The sequence below is a fragment of the Corvus brachyrhynchos genome, unplaced genomic scaffold (assembly GCF_000691975.1).
Source record: "Corvus brachyrhynchos isolate BGI_N302 unplaced genomic scaffold, ASM69197v1 scaffold255, whole genome shotgun sequence".
NCBI classification, from domain to species: domain Eukaryota; kingdom Metazoa; phylum Chordata; class Aves; order Passeriformes; family Corvidae; genus Corvus; species Corvus brachyrhynchos.
The window spans coordinates 8,552,232-8,568,266 of record NW_008238358.1 but is presented as its reverse complement, the minus strand read 5'-3'; the positions used below and the strand labels follow the sequence as shown (position 1 = coordinate 8,568,266).

The 16,035-nt window shown below is 40.8% G+C and overlaps 1 protein-coding gene across 6 annotated transcripts in view; it reads left to right on the top strand.

Moving 5' to 3' along the window:
* Positions 1 to 16,035, top strand: part of CSRNP3 (cysteine and serine rich nuclear protein 3) — an 88,997-nt gene that overhangs the window by 51,161 nt on the left and 21,801 nt on the right. For all 6 annotated transcript variants that reach the window (XR_001862406.1, XR_001862405.1, XR_001862404.1 and 3 more), the window contains one exon: positions 5,617 to 5,787. Coding sequence is in view for 3 of the 6 variants with exons in the window: in XM_017735728.1 (XP_017591217.1) it covers positions 5,617 to 5,787 (171 nt within the window). In the remaining 3 variants the exon portion in view is untranslated. The remainder of the gene's footprint in view (positions 1 to 5,616; positions 5,788 to 16,035) is intronic.

The following is a 16,035-nucleotide window of genomic DNA, read 5'->3' as shown; positions in this document are numbered from 1 at the left end:
AGGAATGGTTTTTCTCTTGTACTGAGGATTGGCTGTGGCCATTGAGGACTACAGGTCTTCTGAGTAAGGTTTCAGGATTAGTCTCTAAGTCACATAATGAAATAAGAAGCGAGACCATTGGAGGTTAGATGCTTGAGAGATAAATGTTTTAATCCCAGTGTCCATGTGGTTACCCTTCAGCATGGATCCATAGCTCACGCTCTTGGAGTTCCCTGTGCTCTGCAGTCACAGTCCAGTACCTGCTCCTGAGGGCAGGTACATAGACCTTCCCTTGCAAGAGCAGAGCATAGGTCACTCTTCCTCTCAAAACATCTTTCTTGTACAGATCTTGTACACATTCTTGCTGCTGAATGTGTCTCTTGTTAATATGCACAATAGAACAGCTAAGAAACTCACCCAGGTGCTGGAGAGCTGAATCTGTTGTTCAGTACCTGCTGCCTCTAAGGTATAGCTTAGTGGAGAGCATCCTAGTCCTTTGTTTAAGTGGAGACCATTTTACTATGTAGAAAATAATGCCAAGATTCATAGTCCAGAGAGATGGGGCACAGGTAGCAGCCAAGTGCTGTACTGTATTTACCAGCCTTTGGGTACATAAACAATTGCTCATGGCTTTGGGCCTGGCCCAGCCTTTCTGTCCCTTTTCCTTCTCAACATGGTTTGCACTCATAGTAGATTTTCCTTTTGTTCTTGGACACCTTACTTGGAAGAACACGAAGTTCTTCCCAGGTTCCCAGGGAGACCTCAACAGGAACTTACTCAGATGTCTCAAATCTCTGTAACTTTGGGTATGTACAGAAGTGTCTTTATGCTAGGGAAACTTGAAAGTGAGACCCTGGAAAAGCTCACATGCCTTTGAAGAAGGCAGTTTGGTGACAGATTGGCAGAGCCTTCTAGGAAAGGGGTTTTGGTCCGAGGGGCCTTCTAGGAAAAGGCCTTTTGACCAAAGACAAGGATGTTCGAGTAATTTCAAAGGTGCTGGTTGCTCCACTGGAAGCAGCTGTTGCTCAGTCAACAAGCAGTAATCCGCTATTTGTACGTCCCTGTGCCCTTGCAGGGGGCAGACTGAGCAGGTGTAGCTGTGAGGTGCCAAAGTGTACCTGTTGAGATGGCACATCATTCCCTCTGTTCTTGTTTTCTAGCCCTAGGAAATATGGCACCAGTTCCCAGAGCAGGCACACGTTGGCTGTATGGGGGACCAGTGCTCCCCCCCTACATTATTCTCAGGAGCTGTACCTTCTGATGGGAATCTTCATCTTGTTCTGGGGATTATTAACTCAGAATTGGGAAGAATCTGAATTGTAAACAAGTGTGCAAGTGTTTCCAGACCTGCACGGTTTCTCACTCATTTTCTCTTCCTTGTTCTTGCAGATGAACACTTTAAGTTCCCACATTAAAAGTGGAGTATCAGCAAGAGGCTGTGTGGCTTTGGGGAGCTCCCCAGAGTCAGGCTGTTAAGGGTTGCACAGCTGTGAGATTGACAGTGTGGGCAGGAACCTGCAAGGTGCTTTCCAGCAACTGCAGCCATCAGACAAACCCCCCAGCTTTGGGATGTGGAACTTAATGCTGCAGTTCCATTTGTGTCTCCATTGCCATTCCCTCCCTGCACATCCCCCAGCTATAAAGGCATTTCCTAATTCTGTACAGCATCAGCAGATGCACTCTGCCTCCCATGTAATGTAATCACTGCTGAAATGGAAATGTCACTGTAATACAGCTACAAGATGTCAGTGTCTTCTGTTCAGCTGTTTCCACTTTGTGGGGGGTACCTGTGTAGTTCTATCTAGTAAAGCGTGCTGCTAAACACTGGTGCCTTTCTGCTGCTGTTTACTGTCCAAAGCATTGTAGAGATTGAAACTGCTGTAATTTTGAAGGGGGTGCGGCTGTAGTTTCAGAAGATGTGTTTTGTTGTGGTTTTTTTCTTCTCACAGAAAACTAGTAAGAAACTTGTTCCCTCAGGAGACCAAGTCAAGTGAATTTCTCTGAGGCTGGGCTGTCATACAGCAACTTTTCAGTCTTGTGCTTAGGGGAAATTGACTGCAAGGATGAGGAAGCAGAGCTGTGTATCTGCAGTGGTTTTGGCTGGATTTTGCTTCCCATTGCGTTCCATTGAAGCATTAAATAGTGACTACTGCTGGAGACAGTATATTAAACTTGGTAAATTGCATGTGTTGTTCTTAGAGCTTTTGATTCTTAAGAAGTGAATGAACTCCCTTATTATAACATTTTTGTTCTAGTCCTCATAATTAAATAGTATCATAAAAATGTTGTATAATGTAAATGCAATTTCTAGTTTTGACTTACAAAGGTAAGTTTAAACCTGCTCATAACTCACTCCCACTGTGCTTAGGAGCTGGCAGGCAAGGTAAAATGCTTTGTCAGCAAATCAAAACAAGTAATTAGAATTAAATTTCTGTTGCACTGGGAAGAAACCACTGCTTTCTTGCCACCTCAACCCCTGAATTTCATATAGATAGACTTCAGTGTTTGCTGAATTATGATTTTGAATTAGTCTTACAGACTCTGGAGACTGGTGAGTCCTACTTTTTCTTTCTTTCTTTTTCCTTTTTTTTGGTAGTTCTCATCCTCATATACCTACCTTTATCCTGTTACAACTTCACACCAGGCCAAAAGGTTGCAAATCCCTTCACACAGTCATTTGTTTTTTACAGGAAAGAAACTGGTGTTGGGGCTTGAGGGGAGCTATAGAATGCATAGGACACATTGAAACTACTTAGTATGAGACCAAGTGTGAGCAAAGCAGAGAACCTGCTGAAGTGCTGTGCTTACAGGGTCAGAGCATAGAGGCTACATCCCTGAGACTGCCTCTGAACTAACTGAAAAAAAAAGATAAGAACGATGTGTGCTGGGGACAGCATTCTCTGGCTTCTGCTGCCAAGTGGCAGGATGCAGCTCTTGTCCACAATGGCTAAGCTGTCAGGCCTCTGCCAAAACCCAGGTGCCCTCATCCAGCCTGCCTGCTGGGAATGGTTCTGGCACCTGTTTCATCCTGCGTTTTTCCAGGAGAGCAGAAAGTGGCCTGAGCCAAAACCCTGAAATGTGCTAATTGTTAAATGTTTTGGCCAGTGCTGGAATCTCTGCTGTAACCTTGTCTTCTTTAGTAGCCATTTAGCCCAGCTTATGCAAGCTTCCTCACAGATATACTAGGGTTTTAAACATAGAGCCATAGAAACGTTGGTTGGAAGGGAGTTCTGGAGAGTATCTAGTTCAGCTTCCTGGAAGGAGCAGAATATGGCTGGTTCAGAATTAATGAGTCCTAAAGGTAGCTGTAGAGATTTTAAAATTTCTGAGATTTCTTTTTCGTGAGCAATGTAAATGAATTTTTATTTTTCTTGCTTTCAGTGGGATTTGGCAGAGCCCTGTGTCAAGGTTGTAGTGCTGGGTTCTGTGTCCCTGGCAAGTATAGTGCGTCATCAATCCCAGACAAACTTTTTGCCTGGATAAGTGGTAGGAGTGTTTCTCTTCACAGTGCTGCAGGTGGGATGGTGGCAGCTGTGTGTCCCCTGGGCAGGCTCCAGCTGTTCTTGATCTCTCCTCAGTTAGTTAATTGCCTGCAATACTTCCACCTGTGCTCTGTCACGGTGTAGGAGGGGTACTCCCCAATTTAGTGCTCCCACAGAAACTCTCCAAACCACGCTGCTGCTCACTCGCTTCCACACTCTCCCTCCCCGCTGCAGTGGGCTGGAGAGGAGAACTGGGGGCACAAAGGTGAAGATCATGGGTTGAGATAAGAACAATTTGCTGGAGATGGCAATGAGAGAAGAAAAGGAACAGTTAGGGCAACAGTGTTAATGACAGAGGGTACAAGGAAAGAAATGTTACTGCTCACTGTGGAAACCCACAACAGACAACACCCAACTGCTCCCTCTGCCTTGCTACCCCACTGCTTCCTCCAGCTTGGAATTGGAGCCATTAGGAACCTCTGCTCCCTAGAAAGACTCCTTCCCCCTGCCCCCAGTAATGATGTGAGGTGGTATAGAATAACACGGTGTCCTGGCCATGCCCCCTCCAGGCTACTGTGAAAATTAACCCTGTCCTGGCCAGAACCAGGACATGCTGCTCAATTTCTGCTTGAATACTTAGCTTTACACTATTCTACTCAACCTCAGGAACATAGTAGGCATTTCATTTCTTAATTTTGGTATCACAGAATAATTAAGATTGGAAAAGACCTCAAAGATCATTGAGTCCAACCATTGACCTGACCTGACAAGTCCACCACTAAACCATGTCCCCAGGTGCCACATATACATGTCTTTTAAATACCTCCAGGAGTGGTGTTTCTGGGGTGACTTTCCTGGGTATTCCCATGCTTGGCTGCCCTTTCATTGAAGAAACCTTTCCCAATATCCAATCTAAACCTCCCCTGGAATAGCTTGAGGCCATTTCCTCTTGTCCTGTCACTTGTTACCTGGAAGAAGAGGCCAGCCCCCACCTGAATAAAAAGTCCTTTCAGGGAGTTTTAGAGAGTGATGAGGCCCTCCCCTTTCCTCCAGACTGAACACCCCAGCTCTCTCAGCTGCTCCTCATATGAGTCACTTTCTAGACCTTCACCAGCTTCATTGCCCTTCTTTGGACTCATGCCCAACTTAGTGTCATCTGCAAACTAACTGAGGTGACACTTGATCCCCTTGTCCAGATCACTGATAAAAGATATTTAAACAGGACTGGCCTCATCTGAGCCCTGGGAAACACCACTAGTGACCAGCCACCAGCTGGATTTAATTCCATTGCCCACCACTCTCTGGGCCATCCAGCCAGCCAGATTTTACACCCACCCAAGATGTAAGCAGCCAGTTTCTCCATGAGGAGGCTGCAGGAAGCATTGTCAAAGGCTTTAGTAAAATCCAGGTAGACAACATGCACAGCCTTTGCCTCAACCACTAGGCAGGTCACCTTGTCATAGGAGGAGATCAGGTTAATTGAGGGGTACTTGCCTTTCATGAACTCACGGTAACTGGGAGAGGAGAGCGTTTGGGAGGCAGTTGGTGTCTCTAACTGGTGTGGGTAACTTCTGAAATCCAGGTATTTATTGAGCACAAATTAGTATGTGGTCATTGTGTCTTCACTGTCTTCTATCTGTTTGTAATATTGGAATTATCAGATGGAATTCTTGAAGGGTGATGTGAATACTGGTTATGTCACATATATTTAGCAATGGGAATTGTAGTGTTTAGGATGATTTCTTCTTACTTAATTTTGTCCCTCATTGCGAACATTCCTTCCTCCTGTGGCAGCCAAGGGAGGGACCAAGTCAGTCATTTTTTTCTTTGTTTGACACTTCACAACATAACCAGAAGACAGGGATGCTGTTGACATTGTGGGAAAAATACTATCTGAAAGCAATCTGTTACAGATTATTCTAGTGAAATAACCATCTCCATACATGTGAAGTTAGAGTAGGACTTAAGATTTTTTTTTCTTCTCTGTGGCTTCACTCTCTCCTAATTAGTCATGTGTAATTTCATATTAAATGATTATTCAAGACTAGAAGTGGCAATTTACTGCTATTTTGAAATGAAAATTACTTTGGAGGTTATGATTGCATATTCTGCAGCTGGATGTTTCAGTGCCTCATTGCCTCTGTTCCTGTTACAGGTACATGTGACAGCATTGCAGCAATGAGTGGAATTTTAAAGAGGAAGTTTGAAGAAGTTGATGGCTCCTCACCTTGCTCCTCCGTGAGGGAATCAGATGATGACATTTCTAGCAGTGAAAGTGCTGACAGTGGTGATAGTGTCAATCCATCCACTTCTAATCATTTTACCCGTAAGTATTAGCTCTATGTACCTAAAGAATTATTCCTGTTTCTCAAAATAAAATAAATTTTGTGGTTAGATAAGCATGATGATTTTCAGTTGAACAGATCATGAAACAGACTATGATGTTCAGTTTGTGACTTGCTCAAAGTGACTTAGTAAAATAAACTTACATTCTTTTGACTTCTTGCCTGTTTGGCTATTTGTTAAAGTTTGAAGTCTCTGGGAAGCTCCTACCTATTTGCTATTAGAATTATGTAGTTGTTTGTAGTTGAAGCTGGGAGTTGTGTTCAAAACATTTCAAACAGGTACTGTAGGGTTTTTTTTTAGCTCAGTTTTTTTATTTCCCTTAGCTAAATGTATTGCAGCTGTCAACTCTCTGTAATACAGTATTGGTGAGAGTTCTCCTCTAAAAACAGTGTAAGCTTTCTTTTATTTGAAACTGATGAATATTGTGTGCGGTACACATTATTTCAGTAGTTTCTCCTTTTCAGGTAGCAGAGGATATCTCTGTCCCTCACAATGGTTTTGTTTACAAATAAGAATTTGGTCTTAAGTTAGCAAAGCTACATTTGCAGCATATATTTCTGGGAGCGATAAATTTACAGTTTATATTTGCAGTTTATGATACTTGTTTTAGGTGGTTATATTGTTTATTAGTGAAATGCATGTTCTAAAAAGCAGGGGTTTGCCTCCTTCAACTCTTTTGCAGTTAGATCTCCCGTACGGAGTTATTACTTAAAACTGTGAGCCAAGGAGTAGGTGAGGCTCCTCGTTACTGCCCATACAGAATGTGGTCCATGTAACTGAGTGGTTTGGATTGTGCCTAGAGATCCTGTTTGTAGCATGTGATACAAATGTTCTTATAACTGACTTGTCTACCAAATGCTGCTGTTCATCTTGAGTGGGCAGTGAAGGTCCGAATCCCTTTGGATGTGAGGGTCTGAATCCTCTTTGCTCTAGTTGGGAATGTTGCTGTGCACAGGAGGGACAGGCATAACTTTTCAAATGGACACTCTTGAGGTGCTATATGATATTTAAGATGCAGCTCTAGTCAGGGACCTATTTTATTCAAATGCCACAAAGGAGTAAGCGACCCAGTAAACCTCTTTTGTAGTATTTAGAAATGTCTTGGTGACAATATTATCTGCATGCTGATACTTGAACATTTGCATCTGTTGAAGAAGTTAGTTGATCATTCATCATAGACTGAAAACAGGCTTTTTACATGAAACAGTTGTTCCCACCCACACAGAAGACCATAATTTTATTGTGAATACACAGATGATACAGTGAAATGGAATGATTCAGGGGAGAAGCTTGGAAGTTGTAGTACATGTATATAACAATAAGCTTTAATTGTAGTTGATGTAGTAAATAATTTAGTTTAAAGAAACTTCCTTTTCTGTAAGAGAAATTGCAGTATTCAGTGTTATGATTAATGATTTATCTGACTGAGATATTTGTGGCCAGAGTAGTAAGTGTTTATCTGTGTGAGCACTCCCAGATACAGAAATTGTACATATTACATTTTTTTTAAAATACATATGTTTATATCCATTGGTGATACAGAAATAAAAAGAGCAAATAGTTTGTGTGTGCATTGATACTATTTTTTAAAAAGTATTGTCTTTAATATAGATGCACCAGCCTAAATTCCAAGAAATCAAATGCAGAACCCCAGTATTACTTAAGAGCTACTAAGTGATACTCACCTGAAAATTACATGCACATGTAATGTGCATTAACAAAACTCTTAACAGTGTACATTGGAAGGTATTTTGTTCATGCTTTAAACTCATTCATCTTCCATAATAAAAGGCAAAGGACAAGAGCTTTTCTAAGTTGAATATTTGAATCTATATTTTTAAGGATGAGGTCTGTGAGACTTTTTCAGTGAGCAGACTGAAAAGAGCCAGTGCTGAAAAAAGGCTGGTGAGATTCCTTGCCTCTGGTACATGCCTGAATACCTCCTTGATGGAGGTTATCTTCCTAAGCTATTTCCTGATATGTTACACCATTTTCTGTTCTATTTAGTGAGACACTGTCAGGTCCTGTGTACTGTCTTTTTTCTGGTCTGTTTTCATATAGGTGAATACAAAGTTCACTACAAACTCTCTTTTACTGACTGGAAAAGAGGGAGAGGGTTGTGTGACCTGTAGTCAACATCAAGGTCTATATATTAATTCTTAAGTTGAGAATTAAAAAAAAAAAATCCTAACATGGTCCTCTAAGTCTTATTTTTTCTTTCTAATTGACCTGACAAAGAGATAATTCTAAATTGCTTGTAACTACAACCCCTTCAGCACTTTAGCAAGCAGGCAGTTTGCATATAAACCCATCTAGCACAACTGGTGCATCCCTGTATTTACACAACCCTTGAAATGATATGTATTGGGTCAGATAAACAGGAGCCTAGCAAGGATCCTGCTCCATTAAAGTCAGTTTAACCTGCTGGGTAAGTGAGGCACACAGGGGCTGTGGATCATTGAGGTGGGGCAGAGCTACCAGAAGATAACTTTGTTCTCAGCAATTAACCCTGTAGTGTGATGGCAGAAAACACATGACTGAGATGGCCCTAAGTGCTGTTGCTTGTGACTATTACACGGGGATAAGTACAGAGTTTCTTCAACAATATATCCATTTAAACAAATAAAGACAGCAACAAGAGGAATGGAATAAATCCCTAGCCTAAGTTGCAGGCATCTGAGTCAGTAAATAAAAATTGAAGTCCATACAGAATAGACAACTTTCACCATTAGCATTTTCTTGATTAGGTCTGTGTATTTTTACAGATGTGCACATTTTTAAATCTCTTAGCAAATGGTGATGAAGTGCCTTCATTACTGCTGGCAGATATAATCCCTGTTGTGTTTTTTACTTACCTTTCTCAGTCTATTGAAGCGATTTCAGTTTGATTCAGCAGGTCATTAGTCATTGCAGATTTACTTTAATGGATGCCAAAGCATATTACTAGCTAGTCCACATAGCTGTCCCATTTCACAGCCCTGCCTTCATATCAGAAAGAAGGATGTTCATCTTCAAGTAGCAGTCCAAGCATGCATATACAGTATTAGTCAGGATTTAGGAATACATGGAATACAGGGCTGGAGCACTCACAATGCCATTTGAGCTCCTTTAAATTGCCCTGTTCAGTTCTGGCACTCCACTGCTGTGTTTCGTCTGCTCCCCAGCAAGCTGAAGAACCTGGAATTGCTGTTCAGGATGTCAGTTCAACACCCTGACCATTCCCATGTTGTGTGCACTGAGGAACACTGGGTTCCACATTCCAGCTCAGGTGTGGGGGAATATGTGCCCTTCCAGGGAAGGGTAATGAAGCTGGTAAAGGGTCTGGAACATAAATCCTATGAGGAGCGGGTGAGGGAGCTGGGGGTGTTAAGTGGAGAAAAGGAGGCTCAGGGAGACATTACTGCTCTCTACAGCTCCATGAAAGGTTGTGGCAAGGTGGGGGGGTCAGTCTTCTCATAGACAAGGGGAAATGACCTCAAAGTGTGCCAGAGAGGTTTAGGTTGGATATTAGGAAAAATTGTTTCACTGAAAGAGTAGTTAAGCATTGGAACAGGCTCCTGAGGGAAGTGGAGGAGTCGCCATCCCTGGAAGTATTCAGAAAACAAGTAGACATGGCACTTCATGATATGGTTTAAAGGGCATGGTAGTATTCGCTCAAAAATTGTATTTGATGATCATGGAGGTCTTTTCCAACATTAGTAATTTGATGATTCTGTGATTCTTCCTGCTTTGGTGAGGTACCTGCCTCTAAATGCTTGATCTTATTTTCTGATATAAAATTTAAGTTACAGAATCACATGCAATTGAAAGAGCTGTGGAAACCTTGTGAAGTCCCGTCTTTTGCACTTTGGTGCTGGTAATAACTCCCCATAGCACATTAATTGCAGATGCATCTCCTAAGAAACATAAGGAGCTGCTGCTTTCCTCTGCCACTTCAACTTCAGTGTTGTGTAGCTGAAACTTTACGAGTTCTCTTCCTCGCCTTCAGAGTCACTTGAGATCGACAGCAGCAGCTTATCTGATAAGGTGATCATCACCAACAGGAGGTGGTGCCATCACACAGTCTGGCTGATATCCTCCATCAGTTATCTCTCTATTTCCATTAACATTATCACTGTCATGGGTGAGGTTATCCTGCAGCCATAATCATAGGTCCCATCATTCCACTAATTAGGGTCCTGTCTTTAGAGTGTTGGATGCCTTAGGTTCATTAGGAATGGGGCAGGTCACTGAGGGCTCTGAGAAAACCCTTTGGTCTCTAAGTGCTCTTACCATCTTTTGATTTTGCTGTTAAAGATAATGAGGAATTTGAAAACACAAATACATGCCTGTTGGAGTTCCTTCAATATGCCCTGTAAAGCACTGTTTGAATTTTCTAGAGTTGCTAACATACTGAGATTGCCTTATCTATGTGGCCATGCATAACTTGAAAGAAGGTATGAAATCCTTAGGAAGGTGTTGCTTCTCCTGAGTTATCTTCATAGAAGAAAATAAAGTTTTATTTGGTGTAAGGTCAATAGCACAAGATACTGCCTGAGCTTTGAACTTAAGCTGTGTGTTTAATTGCTGGTTAATGATAGAAACCTAAATGGGCTAGAAGTGGTGGTGCTGGTTTACTATGGGGAAACATGGGTAGCTAAATGCAGACATTCATTTTTTGATGGCATTATCATGCAGTTACTTATGTTGCCAGCAACCAGGCTTGGAATTTCCTTGTTAATGAGGAATATGTTCTTATTGCTATTTGTTGACTCATGTTATGAAATGCTAACAGGTTGAGAGGTTCTTGTATTTGATTTTAAAATAAGTCAGCTCATCTGAGCATTAAAAAACAAGAAATGCAAATAAATTCAGTGAAATGTAGTGCAGTGTCTGCTCAAACTCATGCAGAATGACAGCATCTTTTCATCTGGAATAAGGACTACTGTAGGGAGAATTGTTAAAAATTGAAAAGAGGAGTTATAAGGCAGGCTCCCACTAGTTTTTAGAATGATTTGTGCAGCCAATTATGCTTCTATATTTTTAAAAAAGTTCTCTGTTATAAATTAGTGCATTTTGCACACAATACAAGCAGAGAGAGTTTTTTCCTTACATGATGTTTTTGTTGGCTTAGAAAACATCAAACAAAATTTTTTTGTTGGAAGATGTTCATGATAGATATACAAAATATGTTGCAAATGCAAGGTCACAGACAGCTGAATGGGTAGCTGTATTAGTATGAAATGGCCATTCACAGAAGTCACACATAGGATGGGACAAAGGATTGCCTGTAGTGTCATAGGAGAGCTCAGCAAATGCAATTGTTATGCATGGGTGTTCCTGCAAGGATCCCTGGTAGGACTTTCCTCCTCACAAAGCCGGGGCCAAGGTCAGGAATAATCATCTATGGAACAGCAGCTGGCATTTAGAGGAAATGGTGAGGCAGAGAGCGCTTAACCATCTCCACTCCTCCCCACAGGCTGATGATATTTGCAGAATAGAGAAACGGGACTAGTATGGTGAATGTCACAAAAAAGCATTCTGAAGGTAGAGGATGCTGAGGAAATAAACACAAAGCTTTCACTGAGATTTTAGTGGTCAAGTTCCAGCTTCTAGCGTGCATCCCGACGATTAAAAATTTGTATGAGATTTCAGACAAAACTCTTAACAGTGATGTAAAATGCTTAAAATACAAATTAAAATCCTCTCTATTCATGTCAGACTTGTCTGTAAGCTAGTAATTGTCAAAAACATTTTCAAATGTGACTTAAATAAATCTAGCATTAGGCAAGCATTCCCATCCAGCTCTTCCCGTGAGGTGAATTTAGCTTTGGCTTTACCCTAAAAGAAAGTACTAGAAGGATAGACCAATGAAGTGCTCTGCATAGGTGTCGTTGTTCGCCAGCATTGTCCCTCTTTTCTCAAATTTCCATTAATCTACAACTGAGTATGCAGTTCCCTTCAAGACTTCCAGATTCAAATTTGTTATAGAAAATACCTCCCTTGTCCTCAAGCCTACATGTTTCTTTTGGAGGGTGTATTTTATGTCACAGCATTTCCCCTTAATGTGGATTTCCAGCATGTAGGAAAAGTGTTCTATCATTCAGGGTTGGAAACTTGTAAATTGAGTGTATGGAAACTCTTAAAAAATACCTTTTGGAAGACAATGGGATAGAAGGAGAGGCAAGAGAAAGAGGTAGAAGCAATTTCGGGATACGACCTTTACCTAGACTTTGTTTTCTACAAGGGTTGGGAAGCAAGCTGGCTTTTGTCAGCAGTGTTTTGACCTGGATTACCAGGATGGATTAGGCTTTGTTGTTCTGTAGTGTTGGTCTTGATGAAACACTGCATGGGAAAGTCATGGAGTAGGTGGACAGTGGTGCTGTGCTGATCCTTCTTATAATAGTTTATATGACACTGAGTAGGTAAAAAGCAAACAAATGGGTAGTAGTGATGCCTTTTCCTGGTCTTAAAATCAAGTCAAACACGGTTAGAAGGGAAAAAGGGATTTTACCTCGGTATTTATTTTAAGGATCCTTAGGTGCACTACATCCAGGTTGAATGCACCTCAATGCACACCACAATGCACACCTCCAAAAGATCTGGTATAACATTATAGATCTTACTAATTAGCATATCTATCAAAAATTCCCCAGTGAGAGGCTTGAGTGAGCCCCCCTCCCCAAGGAACCTTCCCCTGGATGGTTCTATCTTGGTTTACAGAATGTGTTCTGGAGAGGACCTTGGGGTCTAGGGCACACGTATCCCTAACTACAAAGCTTCTAAAATGTTTAGTCTCCTAGCTGACCAAAAACAAGTCCAAGAATGTAGGCAAACAGCACTAAGAGTACAGAAGTTGTAAAAAGGTATAACAGGTATAAAAGAAAAGGCAAAAAATCTTTGTGGCATCAGTAGAGTGTAAGAAATGCAGCATTTCCTCTTGTCTAATACAGAGCTTTAATCCAAAAGGCTGCTTCACACATGTTTTTTACAGCCTTTTGAAATTTTCACATGCCTAAGATATTTCTGCACTGGTGACAATGAATTGCTTTGCCCTCATTGATGCAGGAGTATGAGTAATCTGCTGGGGAGCCATATGGTTCACATTTATTTTAATGTATCTTTGACATCAGGAGAATAGCTGAGACAGCAGAAGAAAGTGCTTATGTCTTGGAGTTCAGCCAGAACTGAGATCATTTAAGTTTTGTAATCAAAGAACTACCAGTTTTCGGGGTAAAAAATGTTAGAAAAACATGATGAGCTTAAAATGTCATTCCTATCAGGATTGTATGAAATAAGGAAGCAGGTTTTGCATTTGATGGATGAATACAGCTTCAGCAGGTGCTTTTCTTAGGTGCAGGTTTGGATTCTGTTTCAGCCACTAAAGATACGGAAGGAAGTGCTGTGGCTCCCACAGGTTTCACGCTGCTGTAGCTCCCCTGCCCAGCTTGGAAACTGAGGATGTTGAAAGGCAAATGAGCAGTGCTTCTGCATAGTGCCTTGGATGTATGAGAAAGCAAGTCAGGAAAGCTTTGTTTCAGTCTGACAGCAATACTTCTGCTCTTGCTTACCTATTTCATCAGTTATAATTTATTCTTATACATATGAAGCTTAGGTGATTCTTTTAAGCATACATTGGACTGCTAGTGGAAATACTAATTTTCCCCTTGGGAAAATTACTTATCATGGGATTTGGGAGTCGGATGGGCCAATAATGACATCTGGTACCAAGATACAAGAAATGAATGATGACTGAGTATGATAAAACCTGAATTTTTCAAATATGGAAGGAGTTGCGAGTATCTTCTGATTTTTCAAAAATTCACAAATAGATGAATGGTGCTTATTTTCAGGGAGAAGTGAAGAAAATACAGCTTGAGGTGAAAAAGGGTGGGGCACCAGAAGCAGCTGCAGAACTTTATCCCAGCAGTGGAGGAGGCGGTGCCTGGGGGCCTTGGCAGGTCTCTTCCCCCCCCCACCAGTGTCTTCCCCCTGCACCTCTCAGGGCTGGGGGCTTTCCAGCCTGACTGGGGGCTGTGACTGGGATGGACAGGCAGGTAAACAGATGAGCCCCATGTGCAGATGTCAGTAGGAGTCTCTGCTTCTATCTCTCCACTCCTTGGAAAATACCCTGGTATGGGGTAGGAAAAAAGGGTACACAATTTCAGAAGTTAGAGAGCTGCTGATTCATGGCTTTTAATAAGCTGTGGAAAAGAGTCATAATTCTTCAGTCTTCCAATAATACATAACAGTGAAGTTTTTTGTTTGCAATACAGAAGTGCAAAACATCTTATGAGACTGTTGGTAGGAATAAGGTGATGGCAACCATCTGGTTTCTTCCATATAACTACAGCACTAAGGAGACAGTCTAACTGCAGTCCTCTAGTTACATTAAAATATATTAAAAATATATTACACTGATTTGTTAAAAATCAGTGTATTGCTATATCTTTCTTCACCCTTGTCTATTCCTAGAGGAATACATTCCTCTAGATGTGTTGAAAGTTTTCTGCATATAAATTGCTTCATTCTCTTTTATTAACTGTTGATAAACAAAAACCTTTCTGTAGTTTCTAATCTCATGTGATTTGAATGGCTCTCATTTTTCTTACCTTCTTCATTGAGTCTTGCTCCAAACCCAGAAAGTATTTACTCACTTGCTGTGTTTGGTGACAGAATTCCAGCACAGATACTTTAGGCAGGATAAATCTGACAGGAAATTCTGTTTTCAAGCCACTACTCATAATATTCACCCATCTTCCATTAATTGTCTTTGGGATGGAGATTTGTGTGACACAGCAGCCTAAGTGAGATGCGACAGCAATGGAAGCTATATTGCAGAACAGTTTTCTTTCTTAAGGCTATAGTTATTTTCATGATAGTTGCTTTTTTTTTTTTTTTTTTTTTGGACATTGATACTTTCTTCAATTTTGACTTTAAAGTTTTACTTTTAGAGTATCTTTGAAAAGTCAGTTAGCGGGGCCTCCTGTTTCATACTTGACGTACTGTGTCTCAAAATACATTTTAATCCTCTCGATCAAGTACCTAGAAACTGAAACAAAAAAATCTGGGAAACGCAGTCTTTCTGGTACGCTGTCTTGTGTGTCATTAATGTTAGCCACCGGGAGATAAAAACTTGTACTTCTTGGTAGATAAAATGTTATCACTTTAAATTTAACCATTTTAATAAGCATAATGTTAATAAAAGTTATGTCTTTTGATGTTTGTGTGCAGCCTTATGAATAAATCACCGAAATCTCAGTTTCTTGATAGACTGCTGATCCATTGCCTCTAGTCTGTATTACAGTCAGTGACTGAAAAAGGATCTTGCTGTATTACAAAACCTTGATATGGAGCTTTTAGGCATTGTGCTATTCTGCAGGTCCCTGGCTTGCCATACAGGTGTGCTTAAATTTTTGAAACCTTAGAGCTTCCTTGTATGTTCAATAGGCAGAGAAGTGCATAAGCCAGGAATTGTGCATAAAGAGAAATGACAGAAATGTATTCCGTCAAATTTTATGAAACAAATTATAACTGCTGTGGATAAAGAGAACTATTATGAGGGAGAGAGGTTAATAACAAAGAAAAAATGAGTAGAAGCATCCTCCTGTGTGCCTGTGCAGGCACACCCTGAACAAGGAGAGCAAAAGGGTGAGCACAGAGGGCATGTTGGGTTTCCAGGTTGGGTTAACCATGCTTGGGTTAAAGAATGGTTTGCTATTAAAAGCTTTCCTTTCATTATTTTGGCCTTACCTTTAGGACTTTTGTTTACATACAGTTGCCATTTTTGCCATAGATAGTGTTTGGTTATTAACTTGAGCTCTGCTCTGCTCAATCCAGAAATGAAGCCATTCAAATGTCAAATGCCAAAAATCAAAATTTCATTAGTTGATATTATTTCAGATGAGGACTTCTGACACTCCTGTTTAAAGTAATCTGTTCTGAAGACCTTTTTCAGATATAGTGACCTTTTCTGAGAGATAGTTCTGTAGTACTGGTAGTTATGTTCTTAACACTTTTAACCTTCCCTCTGATATATTTTATGCCGTACCTACATATCTCTCAAAAATAGATAATTCCATATAATCTTGAAACATGGAATTAAAAATTATGTTACATTTTTAAATACTTGAGAATGGAGTCTCCTTTGGAATATATCAGACTTGTATAAATGTGTTGAATATTGTGTGGGATCCATAGGACGGTTTTAGGTAATGATGAATATTTCTATTCCTTCTGGCATCCTCAC